The sequence below is a fragment of the Panthera uncia genome, chromosome X (assembly GCF_023721935.1).
Source record: "Panthera uncia isolate 11264 chromosome X, Puncia_PCG_1.0, whole genome shotgun sequence".
Classification (NCBI taxonomy): domain Eukaryota; kingdom Metazoa; phylum Chordata; class Mammalia; order Carnivora; family Felidae; genus Panthera; species Panthera uncia.
In genome coordinates this window covers 25,627,562-25,644,833 of record NC_064817.1, presented here as the reverse complement: position 1 = coordinate 25,644,833, position 17,272 = coordinate 25,627,562, and the positions used below count along the sequence as shown (strand labels likewise).

General features: G+C 45.7%; 1 protein-coding gene across 5 annotated transcripts in view; it reads left to right on the top strand.

Annotated features, from left to right (window-relative positions):
- Positions 1–17,272, top strand: part of DMD (dystrophin) — a 1,998,908-nt gene that overhangs the window by 1,837,045 nt on the left and 144,591 nt on the right. For 3 of the 5 annotated variants that reach the window (XM_049644566.1, XM_049644563.1, XM_049644565.1), the window contains exon 1: positions 14,758–14,916. The exons of 1 other annotated variant lie outside the window; for it this stretch is intronic. In XM_049644566.1, the coding sequence (XP_049500523.1) occupies positions 14,897–14,916 (20 nt within the window). In that variant the 5' untranslated portion in view covers positions 14,758–14,896. Of the gene's footprint in view, positions 1–14,757; positions 14,917–17,272 lie in introns of those variants that run through there. One more of the 5 variants, XM_049644564.1, reaches the window with a different exon arrangement.

Sequence of the window (17,272 nt, the reverse complement as noted above, 5' to 3'; positions counted from 1 at the left end):
TGGCATTAATACAGGCAGAGAAGGGGCTGTAAGCATCCCGCCTACTCAGTTCTGAATATCACATTTTAAATGGATCTTTTTGCTCAGAGTATCCCCAGAATAGCCAAGGGCCTATCGGCCGTATTAGATAAGAAGAAAATATAGAAGTAAATACAGGTATTTAGATTTTGCTCAGAGAGAAGTGGTACTAAGGAGAATGTAATAGAGGGCCTCGAATATTTCGAAGGCAAGAAGTGATGGGTTTTATTGCATTTTAGTTGTTTTGTTTATTATGTATTTTTCCTTATTTTGTTTTTCCCTATTTTGCCCTGACGACAGATTCAACTATATGTGTGGAAGCTATAAGAAAGCCAATTTTAAGTAAATATAAAAGAAAATTTTGAAATCGAGCTACCAAAAAACAGAATCTGCCACCTTAAAAAGCAGTAAACTCCTTGTGCAATGGATACTCAAGGCCGAACTGACTGCCCGGCCCCTAAAGGCAATTTCCGTTTTGGGTGAGAGGATGTCATTCATTAACCTCTAAGGTCGCATCTGAATCCAGTGTTTTGATATTTTCCGAATTAATCAGACGGGACTGACAGCATGACCTGAATCTGTCCTATATTTATATAAACATCCCGTGGACTGCACCTCATTTTGGCCAGTACTTAACCGACTGAGCCACCCAGGCGCCCCAGTAGTTCATTCCTTTTTAACTGCAGAGTACTTTCTCTTGCACAGATAATACCATGGTTTGTTTGTCCTTTTACCCGCTGGCGGACATTAGGGCTGTTGTCTAGCTTGGGGACGTTACGAGTAAAGCTGGTAAAAATTGTATACTTGTTGTTGTACCTCTCCTTAGAAATCTTGATTGTGAGATGCACACCACACAAGTAACTTCATGGGTTACGTGTATATTTGCTTACTGTATTCATGCTAAGTGTTAGCTCACTTAACAAGCAGCTAGATGACGAGGACCAAGGATAAAGTGAGCCGGTGTCAGCTGAGTCCCGGGAGAAAGTCTTAGTTTCTAACGTGGTTTCTTGGGCGTAGTCGCGTATCAGCTCTGTTTTGCTCTATGATCAACCATCCCCCAAATTAATCGCTTAACACAGGGGTCAGCAGATATTTCTATAAAAGACCAGACCGTAGTTTAGGTTTTGTGGGCTGCCTAGGGTCTCTATTGCATATTCTTTTTTTTCCAACTCTTTAAATTTTTTTAATGTTTTTATTTATTTTTGAGACAGAGAGAGACAGAGCGCAAGCGGGGGAGGGGCAGAGAGAGAGGGAGACACCGAATCCGAAGCAGGCTCCAGGCTCCCAGCTGTCAGCACAGAGCCCGACGCGGGGCTCGAACCCACAGACTGTGAGATCATGACCTGAGCTGAAGTCGGACACCTAACCAACTGAGCCACCCCGGCGCCCCTGCAACTCTTTAAAAATGTAAAAATCATACTTAGATGGTAGGCTGTGTGAAAACAGGCCACAGGCCAGACTTGGCCTGTAAGCCATGGTTTGTAGATCCATTAACACAGCAACGACTTATTTAGCTCACTCTCTGAAGATGGACTGGGCCATTTTGGTGGTCTGGACCAGCTACTATTCTTTGCTGGGCCTGTGCATGCATCTGTGGCCAGCTTGTGGCTGGATGAGCTATCACGGCCTGACTTGCACGTCTGATGGTTGACAGGCTGGCCCTTAGGAACAAATGCGACTAGGTCCGTGTGCCTCCTGATCCAACAGGGTAACCCACGGTTCTTCACAAAGATACTTGTCAAGTTTGTGCCTGTGTCACATTTGATATTGTCCGTTGGCCAAAACAAGTCATGTCATCGGGCCATCACAGATAAGGGGGTGGGAAAAGACCCCAGCTTCCGCTGGGAGGAGGCACAGAGCCACATTGCAAGAGCTAGATACCGTGGAGGGGCCAGAATTTGTGGCCATGTTGCAGTATGCTGCAGAGTGTTGGAGAGGTTACCAGCAAGTTCTTTTGCAGACTGAGAGGACTCTGAGTTTAGGTGTAGGTCAAACGAGACGTGCTCTGATAATTCTTGCTTTGTGAGTAATCATGCCGGGTGAGACCGTTGGCATGTAGCTTCACAGCCAGTGGTAGAAACAAAGTATCTGTAGTCTGGTGATTTTGAAATATGAAAATTACTGACGAGAAATATAGTTAATTAATCACTTATTACTACTGCCCATTCATGGAATGCTGCCGTGACTAAATACTGGAGAAAGAAGGATTATGATGACTTTTCTGGCCATTCTTCCAGCTGGTCATTCTTTTGAAAAGAATTTTATTCTCCAAGCCGTTATTATTGTCTGATTCTTGATATGCCTCACATTCCCATAGCTCCCGACTGTTCAAAGTGTCCCTACAATCATGTAAGAACCTTTTTTCTTTTGGGGCACCTGGGTGGCTCAGTCGGTTCAGTGTGGGACTCTTGATCTCAGTTCAGGTCTTGACGTGCAGGGTCGTGAGTTCAAGCTCCGCGTTGGGCTCCATGCCGGGCCTGGGGCCTACTTAAATAAATAAATAAATAAATAATGAATCTTTTTTTTTTCCTTTCTGTAGAAGCATCGTCATTATCAGTCTTCATAAACACTTGCTCGGGTCAGTTTCTCCCAAGCACTTACTAGGACGAATTTATAGGTATTACATAGAATGGGCATCCTTCGGCCCTCAGTCTGTCGGCCGAGACATGGGCGCTCGAGCAAGGGCGTCAAATGAGGTCGCGTTGCAGGGGTGAGAGCAGAGGGATGATTTCTCGGTTTCTGTTGGGAAGCGGGCTGCTGACAGCGCCTTTAGCAGCAACGTTTTGCCTTCTGCCGTGTGACAACATCACCGTGCCATTTGCAATGAAAAGAAAAGGCCGAGGGATTCAGAGTGTTGTGCTCATACGGTCACCTAAGGGAACAGCTGGCGGAGAAGATTCTCCCTAAAGCTTGAGGAGGCATCCTTGCTCTCGGCCCCTGAAGCGCTTCCTGTGGCTAGAAGTTCAGACGTGACCAACGCCTCCCTAGCTTGTTCCCCCTCCTGAGTCTCCGAATGCCCCTCCAGGGTCTTGTAACGCTCCGGCCCCTACCCGAGAACGAAACTGGGCACTGCCCCCGGGTTGCTTCCGAATCTTTGTCTAGAGAAACTGTATTTACCCATAACTGTCCAATAGGTACGCAGTCCATCCGTTTCTCTGTGCTTTCGTCTTTTTTCACCCACCCACGGTAAAAGTTACTTTTTACATATCATCCCAGGGCAAACACCCCTGCGTACACACACATTATCTGTGTCTATAAGTATTGCTCTGTGTTCGAACAAAGAAGAGCCCCACCAAACATTACTTATCCTTACTGTAGAAGTCCTTCTCATATTTTCTGTTCTTTTCTTTGCCGTCAAAAGCAATATTACGGATGATGCACCGTATGGATTTCATGACCTATTACTGGTTCGTGACCTGATGTTTGGGAAAATGCCGTGCCTGTCATGTTTTATCCCTAACTCAGGCGCGGCCGTCAGCAAGTGGCACTCTAGGACCACGTCGCCTCGATCCCCATAAGATGGCTTCAGCTCGGGGGCATTGGACCCTCAAGGGGCCCTGGAAAGACAACTGCTGTAGGGATTTTGCTGAAGACGGACATTGTGCAGTGTTCCCTCCCATGTGACAAACCATGCAGTAATTTGATTTAGATCTCAGAGCAGAATGGAGATTTTGCTTTGCTTCCCTTTGCTTGCTTCAGAAACTCCGGATGGAAAATATTGACATAGAAAAAGGTGTAATCTTAAGTATACGGCACAATGAATTTTCACCATCTGAACGCACCTCTGTAACCAGAATCCAGATCAAGAGACAAAACATTACCCGCCCCTGAAATCCCCCTGTGCCCCCCTTCCAACCATTACCCACCCTTGCCCTCCGTGGGTAACCACTACCTTAAATTTAAACACCATTAATCTGGACCGTGTTTGTACTTCGTGCAAATGGAATCATACGGCCTGTATTCTCTTGTGCCCGGCCTTTTGTTTTATTTTTTTTTATTTGTTTTAAATGTTTATTCATTTTTGAGAAAGAGACAGAGAGACAGAGTGCAAGTGGGGGAGGGGCAGCGCGAGAGTGAGAGCGACACAGCATCCGAAGCAGGCTCTAGGCTCCCAGCTGTCACCAACAGGGAGATCATACCTGAGCTGAGGTCGGGTGGATACTTACCCAAATGAACCCCCCAGGCACTCCTGCGCCTGGCTTTTTAAAACCCACATTCACATGGGGCGCCTGGGTGGCTCAGTAGGTTAAGCGCCCGACTCTTGGTTTTGGCTCAGGTCGTGATCTCACGGTTCCTGAGTACATGGCCTGCATCGGGCTCCACAATGACAGCCCAGAGCCTGCTTGGGAGTGTCTCTCTCTCCCTCTCTCTCTCTGCCCCTCCCCTGCTCATCCTCTCTCTCAAAATAAATGAAAATGTAAAAGAAAACAAAATAAAGGAGGTTTAAAAAAAAGCTCATATTCACCCGGAGTGTTGTATGAAGTTGTTCATTCTCACTGCTGTATGATACCCCGCTGTATAAATATGCTACGATTTATATATTCTGCCGATTGCCCCTGGATACAAAGAATGATGTTGTAAACATTCTAATGTGTCATTTGGTGATTATATGTGTGCATCCCTTTTAAAATTACACCAGGGAGTGACACTTCTGGGTCATTAGGTTTGCCTGTGTTGGCCTGTTATACCTTCTGCCAGTTTTCCAACGTGGTCGTACCGGTTTACATTCCCGTCAGCAAAGCGAAGAGAGTTCTAGCTGCTCCACACCATCCCCAAGGCTTTGTGTTCTTAGTCTTTCTCGTTCTGGTGGGTGTGCATAGCTAAATGTTCCTGTGTCAAGCCCGATGATCTTCACATCTGTCTCTAACTTTTCCTCCCTTCTTAACGTTTTATTCTGTTACATTTTCTTAATCCTGGATTTTATCTATTAATTGGTGACATTTATTCATTCTTGGAAGTTGCCCTCAAAGCATGTCCATGATATACACACACGTATGAATCCTTCGCTAGCGGTGCCGTGATCAAAAACCCCAGAGTCTCCCCTTTCCTCCAGCCGTCGCATCCGGCTGGTCGAAAAGTAGATTTGAGTTTCTCCTGTAGCCTTTCTTGAGTTCAACCTTGCCACCAGTTGCCAAGGCTACTTTCTTAATTCAGGCTTTCATCCTCTGTGTGCGTGTGTGTGTGTTTCCCCCCCCCCCCATCCTTATAGCATAAAGGATCTGCTTTTTATAATTAAAGTATAGCCGACACACAATGATACATTGGTTTCAGCTGTACAACACAGGGATTGGCCAACTCTCCATGTTATGCTGTGCTCACCACAAGTGTAACGGCCATCTGTCACCATAGAACGCTGTTAGAATACCATTGACTATATTCCCAGCGCCGAACTTTGTTTTTCCTGTGACTTCTTCATTCCACAAATGGAAGCCTGCATCTCCAACTCCCCATCACCCAGTTGGTTATCTTCTCTTCGCTGGAATATTTTCATAGTCTACTTGGCATCCATTTCCATTCTAATCCATTTCTTCTTGTCTTGTTTCTTCCCACTCCGAAGTTAATTCTCTTCAAAAAGAAAAATCTTCACAAGCACAAGTAATGCCGGTGTTTTTTCTTGTTTTTCCATCATATGAGGAGAAGCTTCTAAGGGACGAGAATGCTTGAACCTGTGAGGATGTACTCTCCCACGCTAGGGTCTTGATATTGCCTCAAGAATGTGATTTGATATTCTAATGGGGTCGGTAGCGTTTTCTGAATATCACCCTTCTTGAGATACAAAACACAACATTGGCCAAATTCTTTCTGGAATTCCCCAAAAAAGCATAATCTGATTTTATAACACAGCGGTATGTGAGCACGTAAACATCTGTGCTTTAGTAAATTGTTAATATGAGAAATGAGCTCACAGACTCAACTTAAGCAATTTGTTTCAGCTCTTCATACACAAGCAAAAACCTGCATGAAACCTGGTGGTTTAAGTCGAGTTAGCTCTTAATTGGAATGTGTGTTTGTTAATCCCAACAGGTCAAACCGCTTTTCCCTTTTGCTTCCTTTTTTTACGGCTGTTTCTATACTTACCATCTACCTGTTACTGTGTTTCCTCACATGAGTCTATCTCCTCCTCCCCACCACCCCCCCCCACTAGATTCTAAGCTCCTTAAAGTCTAGGCCATATTTGGGTGCTCCTCTTGGAACCGGGGTACAATGTTGAAATTTTAAACTATTTCCAGGAGCACCTGGGTGGCTCAGTCTGTTGACCTGACTCTCGGTTTTATGGCTCCCATGATCCCAGAGTCATGGGATGGAGCCTCAGATCTGGGCTCCACAGTGATCATGGAGCCTGCTTGGGATTCATTCTCTCTCTCTCTCTCCCCCTCCCTCCCTTTGCCCCTCTCCCTCGCTTGCGTGTGCACACACACACTCTCTCTAAAAGAATAAAACAAAATAAAAAAAGAATAAAAGAATAAACTATTTCCGTGTCCATCTTCCCAACATTTTCTAGGATTTACTAATAGTGAAGAGCGGTGAAAACAGTTTAACTGATAAGCGAAGACGTATGTCAGTGCCCAATAAGTACCTCATGACCGCAGTCATCCAAAGAAATTAATATAGGGGAATATGCGATAAACTTATTCTAGGTACAGCACATGAAAAAAAAATTATTGGAGATCTGTGAATTAATTACAATTCCTTGCGTTCATATTTTCCTTTTATCGTCCAAAAAAAAAAAAAAAATGCCTTGACAAAAATAAACCAGTGCTGGAGTACAAGATTCAGCCCTTGGTAAATCATTAATTGGTTAAATTGGTTTTAACCTCCGTTTCTCCCTTTATGGATTCCTGTCCGTGGGGAATTCCTATCACATCCTGTCTGTTGAAGGCCTGTCACTAACAGGGCTTGTCCATCAGGGTGCAGGGGATCTTTCTCTCCCACTATTTCCGACAAATCCAATATCTCCTGCCTCTCTCACCACTTCAGGGTTCTGCTCTCTGACAATATGAATGAGAATCCACCTTTTAACATGTGGGAATACTACTGATATTTTAACCTCAGCCCCAAAGCATGAGAGCCAAAGGGTGCTAATTTCATTCCTACCTCAGGCTTGTGGTTGCTGATTTATCTCACAAAAAAAAAAAAAAAAAAAAAGAAAAGAAAATCTTATTTGACCCACCTGCTTCCTTCTTAAAGGTAAAATCAGAAGGGACGATTCCTGAGGCGCCTGGGTGGCTCAGTCGGTTAAGCGGCCGACTTCGGCTCAGGTCACGATCTCGCGGTCCGCGGGTTCGAGCCCCGCGTCGGGCTCTGGGCTGACGGCTCAGAGCCTGGAGCCTGCTTCCGATTCTGTGTTTCCCTCTCTCTCTGCCCCTCCCCCGTTCATGCTGTGTCTCTCTCTGTCTGAAAAATAAATAAACGTTAAAAGAAAAAAAAGAAGGGAAGACTCCTTTTGCAAATTTCCGAAAAGGAGAGACAAACTCTTAGACCTCTCCTTTCCCCTCATGACAGCAGTCTCAAAATGGCAAGTGAAAGTGTCTGTGCAGAATTTAGTTTGTGCTGTATTCCCGACAGTATTCCTGGACATACTGGGTTTTCTTTTAAGGAATTGTGACTGCAGCACAAGCGACGTTGCATTAACATTGCATTCCCCAGCCTTCAAATCGTTTTCATAGTCATTATGTCATTTGACCCACACTGTGGCCCCGTGCAGTAGTATCTGAATTGGCGACAGGAGTCAACAGAGCTCCAGAGGGGGTAAGTGACCGGCCTCTGAGGGGCAGAATTGGTCCAGAGCTGTGCCTTGCTCGTCTTAACGCCTCTGCTAGAATATACACCTACGCTTGCTGCCGATTAAGAAGCTGCTTTTGATTCTGGTAGATATTCATCTCAAAGGGAAGGAAAAAACCCTGGTGTCTTCATTCGGTAGCATTTGAATATTAAATTTTCCTTATCTGTTTCAACTTAGGATGACTTCTTTGTTCGCTTAATTGACTGGTAATTCCTCTGTTTACTTTTTTTTCCCCCAAATCTCAAGAAGCAAGTCATAAGTATGAAAAAGGGTTACATTAGCATTTAACATTTTTTATGAAATTCGAGTATTTGAGAAAGGAGTCATTTAGGCAGGCATGTATGTAGAATTTTGCATTTTAATTAAAAAGCCTCGAAATGAAATGAACCTCTGACAGTAACAGATGAGTACTTCTAAAAGCTGCATTACTATTTGATATATGTGCAGTGTTTTCTTGTGGATAATAAGTCCTACGACTTGTTTCAAGAAAAGTGACAGGACTAAAACAATTAAAAAAGACAAAGCTGCTCTTTTTTAATCATATGCTCATAAATAAAACTGGGTTGTGAATTATTTCCAGAGAAGCAATTGACAAAGTGTAAGTAAATCACTCTAAGAACTAAAGCTGTCTTGATTTTTTTTTTTGAATGCTCAAACCAAACCTGTATCCTTGTCCAATTATGAATTTCCTGTGACAAATAAATATTTACAAAGTATGAAATATAGACTTGGTGCACTTCCTAAGGCCAAAGCATACTATGAAAACTAAAATTTAATATTTTCTCTCCCCTCGAATACACCAGAATAAGAGCATAACTTTAAAATCATTCTCTCTTGGAGCAGACTGTCCATTAATCATTCTTTAGATAATATTGGCTTTGTGAGTTTTCAGGTAGAAAGAAAAACTGCAATTTCTAGATCAGAAAATCTGAGTATTTATGGATTTGAAGAAAACAATAAGACCTAGCAGAATAGAATTTTCTGTAAGCCCCATTATGAAGTCGAGAAGGACAATTCTTTCAAACCCCCCCCCCACCCCTATTTTCCTGTAAAAATCTTTACGTTGTTAAAGGGCTTGATTGGGTAGATCCAAGGGTTAATTTACTTGTGATTTGGAAAAAGACTGAGAGTTCCTTATTATTATTATTATTAAGTTTTTTACTGTGATGTGTGGGAGGAAGGTAGAAAGAGGCCCCAGAATGAATTCACTAATTGGGGTTTTCACCTGCTGTGAGTCTAATCGAAAACAAAGCCTTATTTGTAGCTGAAGAGGAAGGCAGATTATGCAGACTGTCAGAATTTCTGCCTAGTTTTGAAATTCCTGCTCTTTGCCACAGTCGTTGGGGAAAAGGCAGACAGACAGATCCAGCTCTGAGCCGTTGTTAAGGTAGACCGGGAGTGCTGTCGTCAGTGTTCTTGAACCACCTTAACCGGTTACCCATTTTTAGCAGGTGGCGGTGTGCTTTCTATCCGCGGGGTAGCGCTGTAGCCGGCCGGCTGATACCGAATTCTTTCCGGGGAAGCAGCCGCTGGCCTGTGAGGTTAATGAAGTGTGGCTTTATTTTTGTGAAGATGCTAAACTTCACATCTCTTTAGATGTTCGGTTTGAGATAGGTGGCTCCGTGGGAGCTTTGAAAAAATCTTATTAAGAGAAAACTACATGAGAGGGAAGCTGAGTTCCACTTGATGTGGAACCTGTTTGGTGAAATCTCCGGTCTAGGTGGCAGCTGGGCCAGAGAACTTTCCTCAGCCTGGCTTACCCTGCCTCCCTGCAGGGGAAGGGCCTGGAAGAATAGGCTTTTGTGTGAGTGCGAAGTAACTCTGTGTCTGAATGCAGAGGGCTCTTCATTTACTGGTTGATGTGTACTGACTGGATATTCTTATATCCAGAAGACGCTGGTTTCAGGCTGATCTAAAGAGATTGTTGTACATATTTTAATTAGTCCGCCGTGCTGTTTGCCCTCACTAGCAAGGACTCACCATCATCACGAGCCTTTATTGGACGTCCGATTCACCGCTCGTGGCTAAGACTCGTCCTGGGCAAAGAGCAACGTGGAATCCTTACGTGTTTGCTACGTAGGCAGATGTTGGGATTTTACTGTAAAACATGTATTATGCTTGACGGAAGTAGTGCCTATATGCCAAATGAGTTTTAGAAAACGAGGCAGGTTATACTCAACATTGGCTAGGGAACAGAACGCGATGCAGGTAGAGACTCTCGGAGCTACAGGAAGCTGGACCCTAGCGGGTAGTGCCGCCCCCCATTCCGTCTCTTTACCCTTTCCCTTTCTGCTCCTCATTTTATAACGGTAAAACCTGACTAGCACTGAATCTCCAGCAGCCCAGGAGGACAAGGACGTGTTTGTGCAAGATAGGAGCGGCTTGGCCTCTGGCCTAGGCCCTAAACACCCTCCACGACCTGGGCTCGTCCAAACCTGTGACCCTACAGCACTGACATTTCCGGTCCTTGGCTCCAATCCAAACGTCGTCCCTGTGAGCTCCAGACTCAGAGGTCCAACTGCCTTTTGCGTCACACGGCCTCCTCAGACTCATCGTGCTTAAGACTGAATTCCTCCTCTCTCTCTGACCCTCTTCTGTTCTGAACCTGCCCCCCCCCCCCGCCGACATTCCTGGCTTGGTGAAAATTACTCATGCAGTCTCGGGATTCACCCCTAGAACCGTGACTCAACCTTGGCTGCCTATAAGAATCACCTGGGGAGCCTTAAAAATCCCAGTGCTCAAGGTCAATTAGATCAGAGTGGCCGGCTGGCGAGGTGGAGGGGTGGCCAAGATGGAGGTCCGTGGTCCTGGTAGATCTTCTCTCTTTTCCACTCATGCATCCAATCAGTCGTGACTCCTGGGTTTTTTTTAAGTTTATTTATTTAACCTTGAACCTAGAACCTTGAGCTCAGGACCTGAGCGGAAAACAAGAGTCGGATGCTTAAGCGACTGAGCCACCCAGGCGCCCCACGACTCCTGTAGTTTTAAACCTTATTTTAGGGGCGCCTGGGTGGCTCAGTCAGTTGGGCGTCCGACTTCGGCTCAGGTCATGATCTCTCGGTCCGTGAGTTCGAGCCCCGCATCAGGCTCTGTGCTGACAGCTCAGAGCCTGGAGCCTGTTTCTGATTCTGTATCTCCCTCTCTCTCTGACCCTCCCCCGTTCATGCTCTGTCTCTCTCTGTCTCAAAAATAAATAAACGTAAAAAAAAAAACGAAACCTTATTTTATCGTTTCTCCACTCTCGGCCACTACCGTTGTTCAGAGCCCTGTCATATTGCCGTCAGCTTGTATCTGGTCTCCTAATTCCAGACTCCTCCGATCCAGCCCTCACTCCATTTCCCGAGTGATTTTGCTAAAAGGCAGATAGGACAGAACCACACCCGTGCTTAAATACAGACCTTTCAGGATATAGGTCAAACTCTGGATCGTCACACTAGGTCCTGCTCAATTTGCACGCCTGCTGAATCTCTATCTTGACATTCTCTCCCAAAGATCAAATAGACCACTGAAGCTCTTGAAAAGAAAAAGCTGTTTGTGGCCTCTTTACCTTCACACCTGCCATTATCACCATTTATAAGTGCTGATTTGCCTTTACGCCCAGTTGACCAGACGCTCCTTTTGGGCCTACAGAGGAGGCTTCTAGAAATAGCTGTTCAGTGAATGAACCTAGTCATCTTCAGCTCCAAAAGGTGGAGTTAACTCACTCCTCCCTCGGAAGTCCCCACTCAGCATCCAGTCTAGCGAGCCAGAGGGTGGCTTTGACTGGATGGGTCCCTGTTTGGTCAGGATCCTGGGAGAAATGGATGGTACATTTGAAAGTGGTACTTGAAAAGAGCATGCTGGAAAGGTTATTTACAAAAGCCTGAGCAGCGTAGGGGAAAGAACAAGGGCAAAGGGAGAACCTGGAAGGTGCCGTTGCTGTAGAAATGACTGCCCAGCTAGACTTGTGGCGGGAGGGGGAAAGGAACTTAGACACTTCCAGGTGCAAGGCCAACAGGAGGGAGCCTGGGGAGTAAATACGCAAACATCTCTCTCCTTCTGCCCCTTATCTCCAGCTGTAGGCCTTTCCTCTCATGGCCTCCCGTTGGCTGAAAGCAAAAGGAAGCCAAAGGGAGAGAGAGCCTGATTGATGTCATCCCCAGAGGTCCAACCCCCTGGGGCACAGAGCAGAGTGGAGAAGGGCAGAGGATAGAGGTGGAGGGGAGAATGAGGGGTTAGTCCTTTAGATCAGAGAGGCCTTCATTTTTCTAAGTACATGCAACATTGAAGTGGTTCAAAGATTGGAGTTTTGGGTATGGAAGAATTACCTGGGGTGCCTTCCTGGACCTCATTCCATCTCGTTCATTGCTTAGCCCTTTTTGTAGCAAACCTACTCTCCTCTCCTGTCAGACAGCAGTGAGATCGCTCATGAGCACCAAAGAAAAATATACAGATCATCCCCCACAATAAAAGAGGCCTCATCTCCCCATGGCAGCATAGTAGAGGCCTTGGAGCCAAACCCCCTCTTCCAGACCTCGCGCCGTCGCGTTCTCGCCATGGTATCTGGGATGAGTAGTAGCTCATGGTAAATTCCGGAGTCAGAGTTTCAACTTGTTTTTTCTGGTGGCCGAGCCCCATGTTCCTTTCCTGTCTCTGATTCACGTCAAAACAGTAATCATAATAATAGCTACTATAAACAATTTATTTTCATACATGGCATCATTGTAGAATTTACATATGACATGAAGATATATAAATTCTGTTCTTTTCTCAATGCCTTTTCCTAATAAGCGAAATTCATAATCTAAGCGAAGCTGACAATAAAGCAGTTACTGTGATGCCCGTGTCATTTCTTAATAATACTTTCAGTATTTAATTTCTAAAATAACATCAAGATTTGGGAACAAGTCTTCAAGTGCCTATAACTCCAGTCTAAAAAAGAACTTAAAGATGTATTTTTGAGGATTGCCATCTGTCAAATTTAAGAAAAAAAAAAAATCTGAATAGTGATTTCTTATTTTCCATTCTTTTTTTTTCCAACGAATTGTTCCTAGTAGTTTTCTAGCTGAACAGTGAGAAAATGGACTTGAGGATTTATATTTTAGCGAAACGTATCAGCACTCCGGAATCTTCAGTGGGTAATTTAAAAGTGTAAAACGAAGGAGAAGAAGAAGAAGGAGAAGAAGAAGAGAAGGAGGGGAAGAGGAAGCGGAGGAGGAGGGGGGAGGAGGAAGAGGAAGAGGAAGAAGAAGGAGGAGGAGATGAAAGGAGCATGACAAAGCACAGGTGTTGCAAACCTTTAGCTCATTGATTTCTGATATGTACAAATGCCCATGCTGTGAGACGTCTCTCTTTTCAGTGAAATAAACATAAACAGTATTTAAGTGATTTGCCACGTTGACACCGAGGTTAGTCACTGATTAATAGCAAAGGCCACAACTTTCTCCTCACAGAATACTAATCCCTTCTCCCCCAACGATAGGGGCAGACCTAGAATCAGCAGTTAGACCCAGGGACAACCTTGCCCAAAGGGAATCCTAGTGTGCCCCCCTCAGACCATAAGAGAAGCTGCCTCCACCACTCCCTGGCTCAAAAGGGCCAAAGGACGGCATTACTAAGTCTCAATTTATGAGGCCAGCAGAAGTGCTATATTTGCTTTGAAATCATACCTACATGCATGTGTTTAATGATAACGGTTACATTTTTATTTGGTTGGTCAAGGGTAACGAAGACACTTGGCATCCCCTTTCCCTTTTGTTCACGTACTTTATTTTTTGCCTCTTTTGTCATGCTGTAGCAAACCGTAAAGGGGGATTGACATCTACAGCCCAGCCCCTTCAACTCCAACACTGTATGGGGGGGGGGGGGGCAAAGGGAAATGTTGAGCCAAAAAAGGATATTTAAAATGAAAAAGGGGGACTCATTTTAAACTGTAAACTGAAGTGGAATGAATCAGCCAGAGAGAGTGAAAAGGCAGTCGTTGAAAGAAGATAAAAAGAAAAATAGGCCAACAAAATAAATGGACAAAGAGGGACAATGAAACCAAAGGGAGTTTGTCAGAAAACACTCTTTGGATGGATGCTAATGGAAGGTACTTTGTGAAGGATGCAAAAACTTGATGTGCTAATGAAGGCTTTCTTCCTTTCAGAGTATTTCCAGCCTTGAAATAATTTTGAACAGTTAACCTGTATTGTCATATGGCAAACACTAAGATTAGAAATACTTGAACTGCCCGGGCCCTGCGACTTTTCAAATAAAATGTTCCATTGGAGATGGTTTCCTTTGAGATTTCTCTAAAACGCTACTAAAAGACCGAACTGTGCACGCCGTTGGTGGTGGTGTTTTCTTTAGAGTCTATACCAGTGGTTCTCAAACTTCAAGGTGCTGTTTCAACTTCAGTAGGTCTGGGCTGGGACCCAGGAATTCCTCTTTCTCAAAAGTTCCCAGGCGATGCTGATACTGGTACACTTTGAGCACTACAGCTGTGTCACAAATACGAATGAATGCTGCTTCCTGAGAAGCCCGTTTAGCCCAGGCTGAGCATAGCCTGAATTCCATGTCCTTACAGCCCTACCACTTTAATCTGCGACTGAGGGAAAGCGGTGGGGGGAGAGAACTATGCTTGGGATTTTTCCCTCTCATGCTCTGAAAGGAAAACTCTGAGCCCACACACTTAATTATCTGCAATGAGGTCATTTGCACCTAGGTCATTTATTTAGGCAACAAGTAGTCTTGCTGGAGGTTTTAAGGCGGTGCCGGCAGGGCGGTGTGTGGTTTTCAGGTTCCTGGGACTACCTTAAATCCCTTCCTCCGTCTGTCTTTTCTTTTTCTTTCCTTTTTGGGAGGCTGAGCCCCCGCTGCGGGGTCTCCCGGAGCCCGGGTTCCCAGGTCGCTAGGTGGGGGCGGAGCCCGGCCCGGCCCCGCCCCGTCTGCCTGCAGCCCCCCCTCCGCGCCCGCCCGCCCGCCCGCCCGCCCGCCTGCCCGCGCCGGCTCCTCCGCAGTGCTTTCAGCTGCGAGCCTGGGCGGCGGCGGCGCTCGACTCTCGGGGAGCCCGGCGGCTCTGGGAAGCTCACTCCTCCGCTCGCGCCTTCCCTCGACCGCCGAGCCCTTGCAGCCATGAGGGAGCAGCTCAAAGGGTAAGTGCAATACGGCCTCCTCAGATCGCCGCAATCCGTGCACTTGTGGCACGAGCAGGGGGCAGACCCAGGCGGCCAAAACTTGGACGAGCGCGGCGGCTGGACTCCGGGCGCCGGGCGGCCGGGCGTCGGGGAACCTACCCCGCGGGTCCTTGCTGCGCCGCTGCAGGTGCGTCCCCGCGGCGTCCTCCTCGGCGCCGGGTTTGCGGGGGAGCCCCCTTGCTCTGGCTTTGGGATAGGCTCGGCGAGAAAAAAGCTGATTTCTCGTCGTACCCAGAGGGGACAGCGCGTTCCCCAGGCGGGGATTGGGGCCGCGGGAGCTTTTTGCTCCTTTCCGGGCTGTGTGGACGTGAGCCAGACAGGCTGTTCCTAAACCGTCTCTCGACCTCGCGGAGGGAAGGGGCGCGCGAGGCTTTACCTTCCATTGCACTGCAAGTGCCAAAAGGTCAACTTTCTGCCTGATTTCTTCCGAGGATTCCAACTGACGTTCCCCTTGTTGGCTTTTCTACTGTGTTCGTTCTATGCCCCAAGTCTTGCAGAAACCGGGAAAGAAAGAAAAAGCAATTAAAGCCCAGAAGCCAAGGATTTGACATAGAGAGAGGATCAAGGGATTTTTGTTATTGTTTTCTGTTTTGCCCTCCGGGGTTGGGCGTGCAGTCTTTTCTGGGTGTCCTTCGCTCGTGTTTCTCCAGGTAGAGTCTGTGCTCGTCTTTAAGCAAAGTTTGTCATTCCTGATCTGATCGTGGCGACGAAAAGGGCAGGACACTTTGTTTATCTCCGTTAAATTGGAAGTTAAGTTTGAAGCTTAAATGGAAAGGGTTCGGTTGCCCGAGGGAGGCACAATATTAATTATGAAATGCTTTAACGTCATTTTTAAAAAGTGCGTCTGACTTAAGTGGGGAACCAGAGTCTTTTCAGTGAAATGTACGTTCTTCCTTGGCCAAAAAGCTCCTCTTGGTGTCCCTCCTTCCTTATCCCTGTCACCTATGCTCATCACCACCCCCCCCCCATCTTTCTCTCTTGACTAGATTTTTTATTTCCTTGTGCCACATCCCCTCTTTGCAGGATACAGTTGCTCTTGGAGAAGCTAGAGGAGCAAATGGAACAACACGGTTACGTGAAAGGTCTCTGACCCTTGATCACCGCGGAATTGGTTTCAGTCAGCGTTGTTTGATCTTGGATTGGACACGACCCCGAAGTGAAATTGGTCTGGCCAAAGTTGAGGGTGGGTGGGATTTAAGCCCAAAAAGCAAATAGAGGGATGACAAGTAACAGCTGGCACAGTCACCGAGGCAATCATCTTTGGCCTGGCTTGAGCCAAACAGAATAAAATGTTAAGTATCCCAGGGAACAAGAAAGGGGGACTAGAATAGGATTTCTGATGCTTAGGTGGACCCCCAGCCCCCTAAGCCCCCTCCCCACGGTAGCAGAAACTTTTAAATACATTTTCCCATTCCCGCCCTGCCAGCAATGCAAGCCAAGTTCAACATTCAGCATGGAAATGCCAAGGTTCCTCTAGAAAAGGAGTCTGATCCCCAGATTAAAGGGAAATGATTTTGTGTGTGTGGATCAATGAGCTCCAGATTATATATGAAAGCCGAACTGTAATCCTCTGCAAATCGCAAGAGAACGGTACCTTTTTATACCGCTGCATGGCGATTAGTTCCCCCCCCCCCCAGGGAAGTATTGGAAAGAGATTTTTTTTTTTTAAACGGCAACTGTTTGGAATATTTTCAGTACCCAATAACAGTGGTGGCAGAAGAAATCTTATTTTAATTAGGCAACTGCCATTTCCCCAGCGAGAGGAGTAAAAATGTGTTACTTTTTATAAGTGTTTAATGTTTGTTTTTAAGAAACTAAAAAGGCAATTCCACTAAGTCTGATTATTCCAGCACCGACAGCAGGAACAGCTCTGAGGCCGTTATAATAACCTTGCACACTACATGAAACTAAAGAAGGTGAGAGAAAATTTAAATTGTATGGTGGGAAATTAGGTCAGCCCAGTGCTCAGTAGAGTAATGCTTTAATTTCTTGTTATTGACAGTAGGTGTTGCCGGGCTCTTTTGTCACATCGAGTGATTTTGTATTTTAATTTGCATCGGCTTCGTATCATGGCCTCAAATAAAAGAGAAAAGAGAGATTCTTGTAGTTTGTACACATTTTAAAAGGGGAAATCAGAGTTTAAAGGCTGTTTAGAGAGGCCTCTCTGATGCCAGGCTTTGGAACCAGCAGGGCTAAAATCAGTAAGAACACTTTTTAGAGATTTCAAGAGCGTTTTAAGGATGATTTAGGAATCTAGTGTCTGTGTTAATGGGCATGCAGAATTTTGATCTGTGTCAAACGTCATTATTCTCAG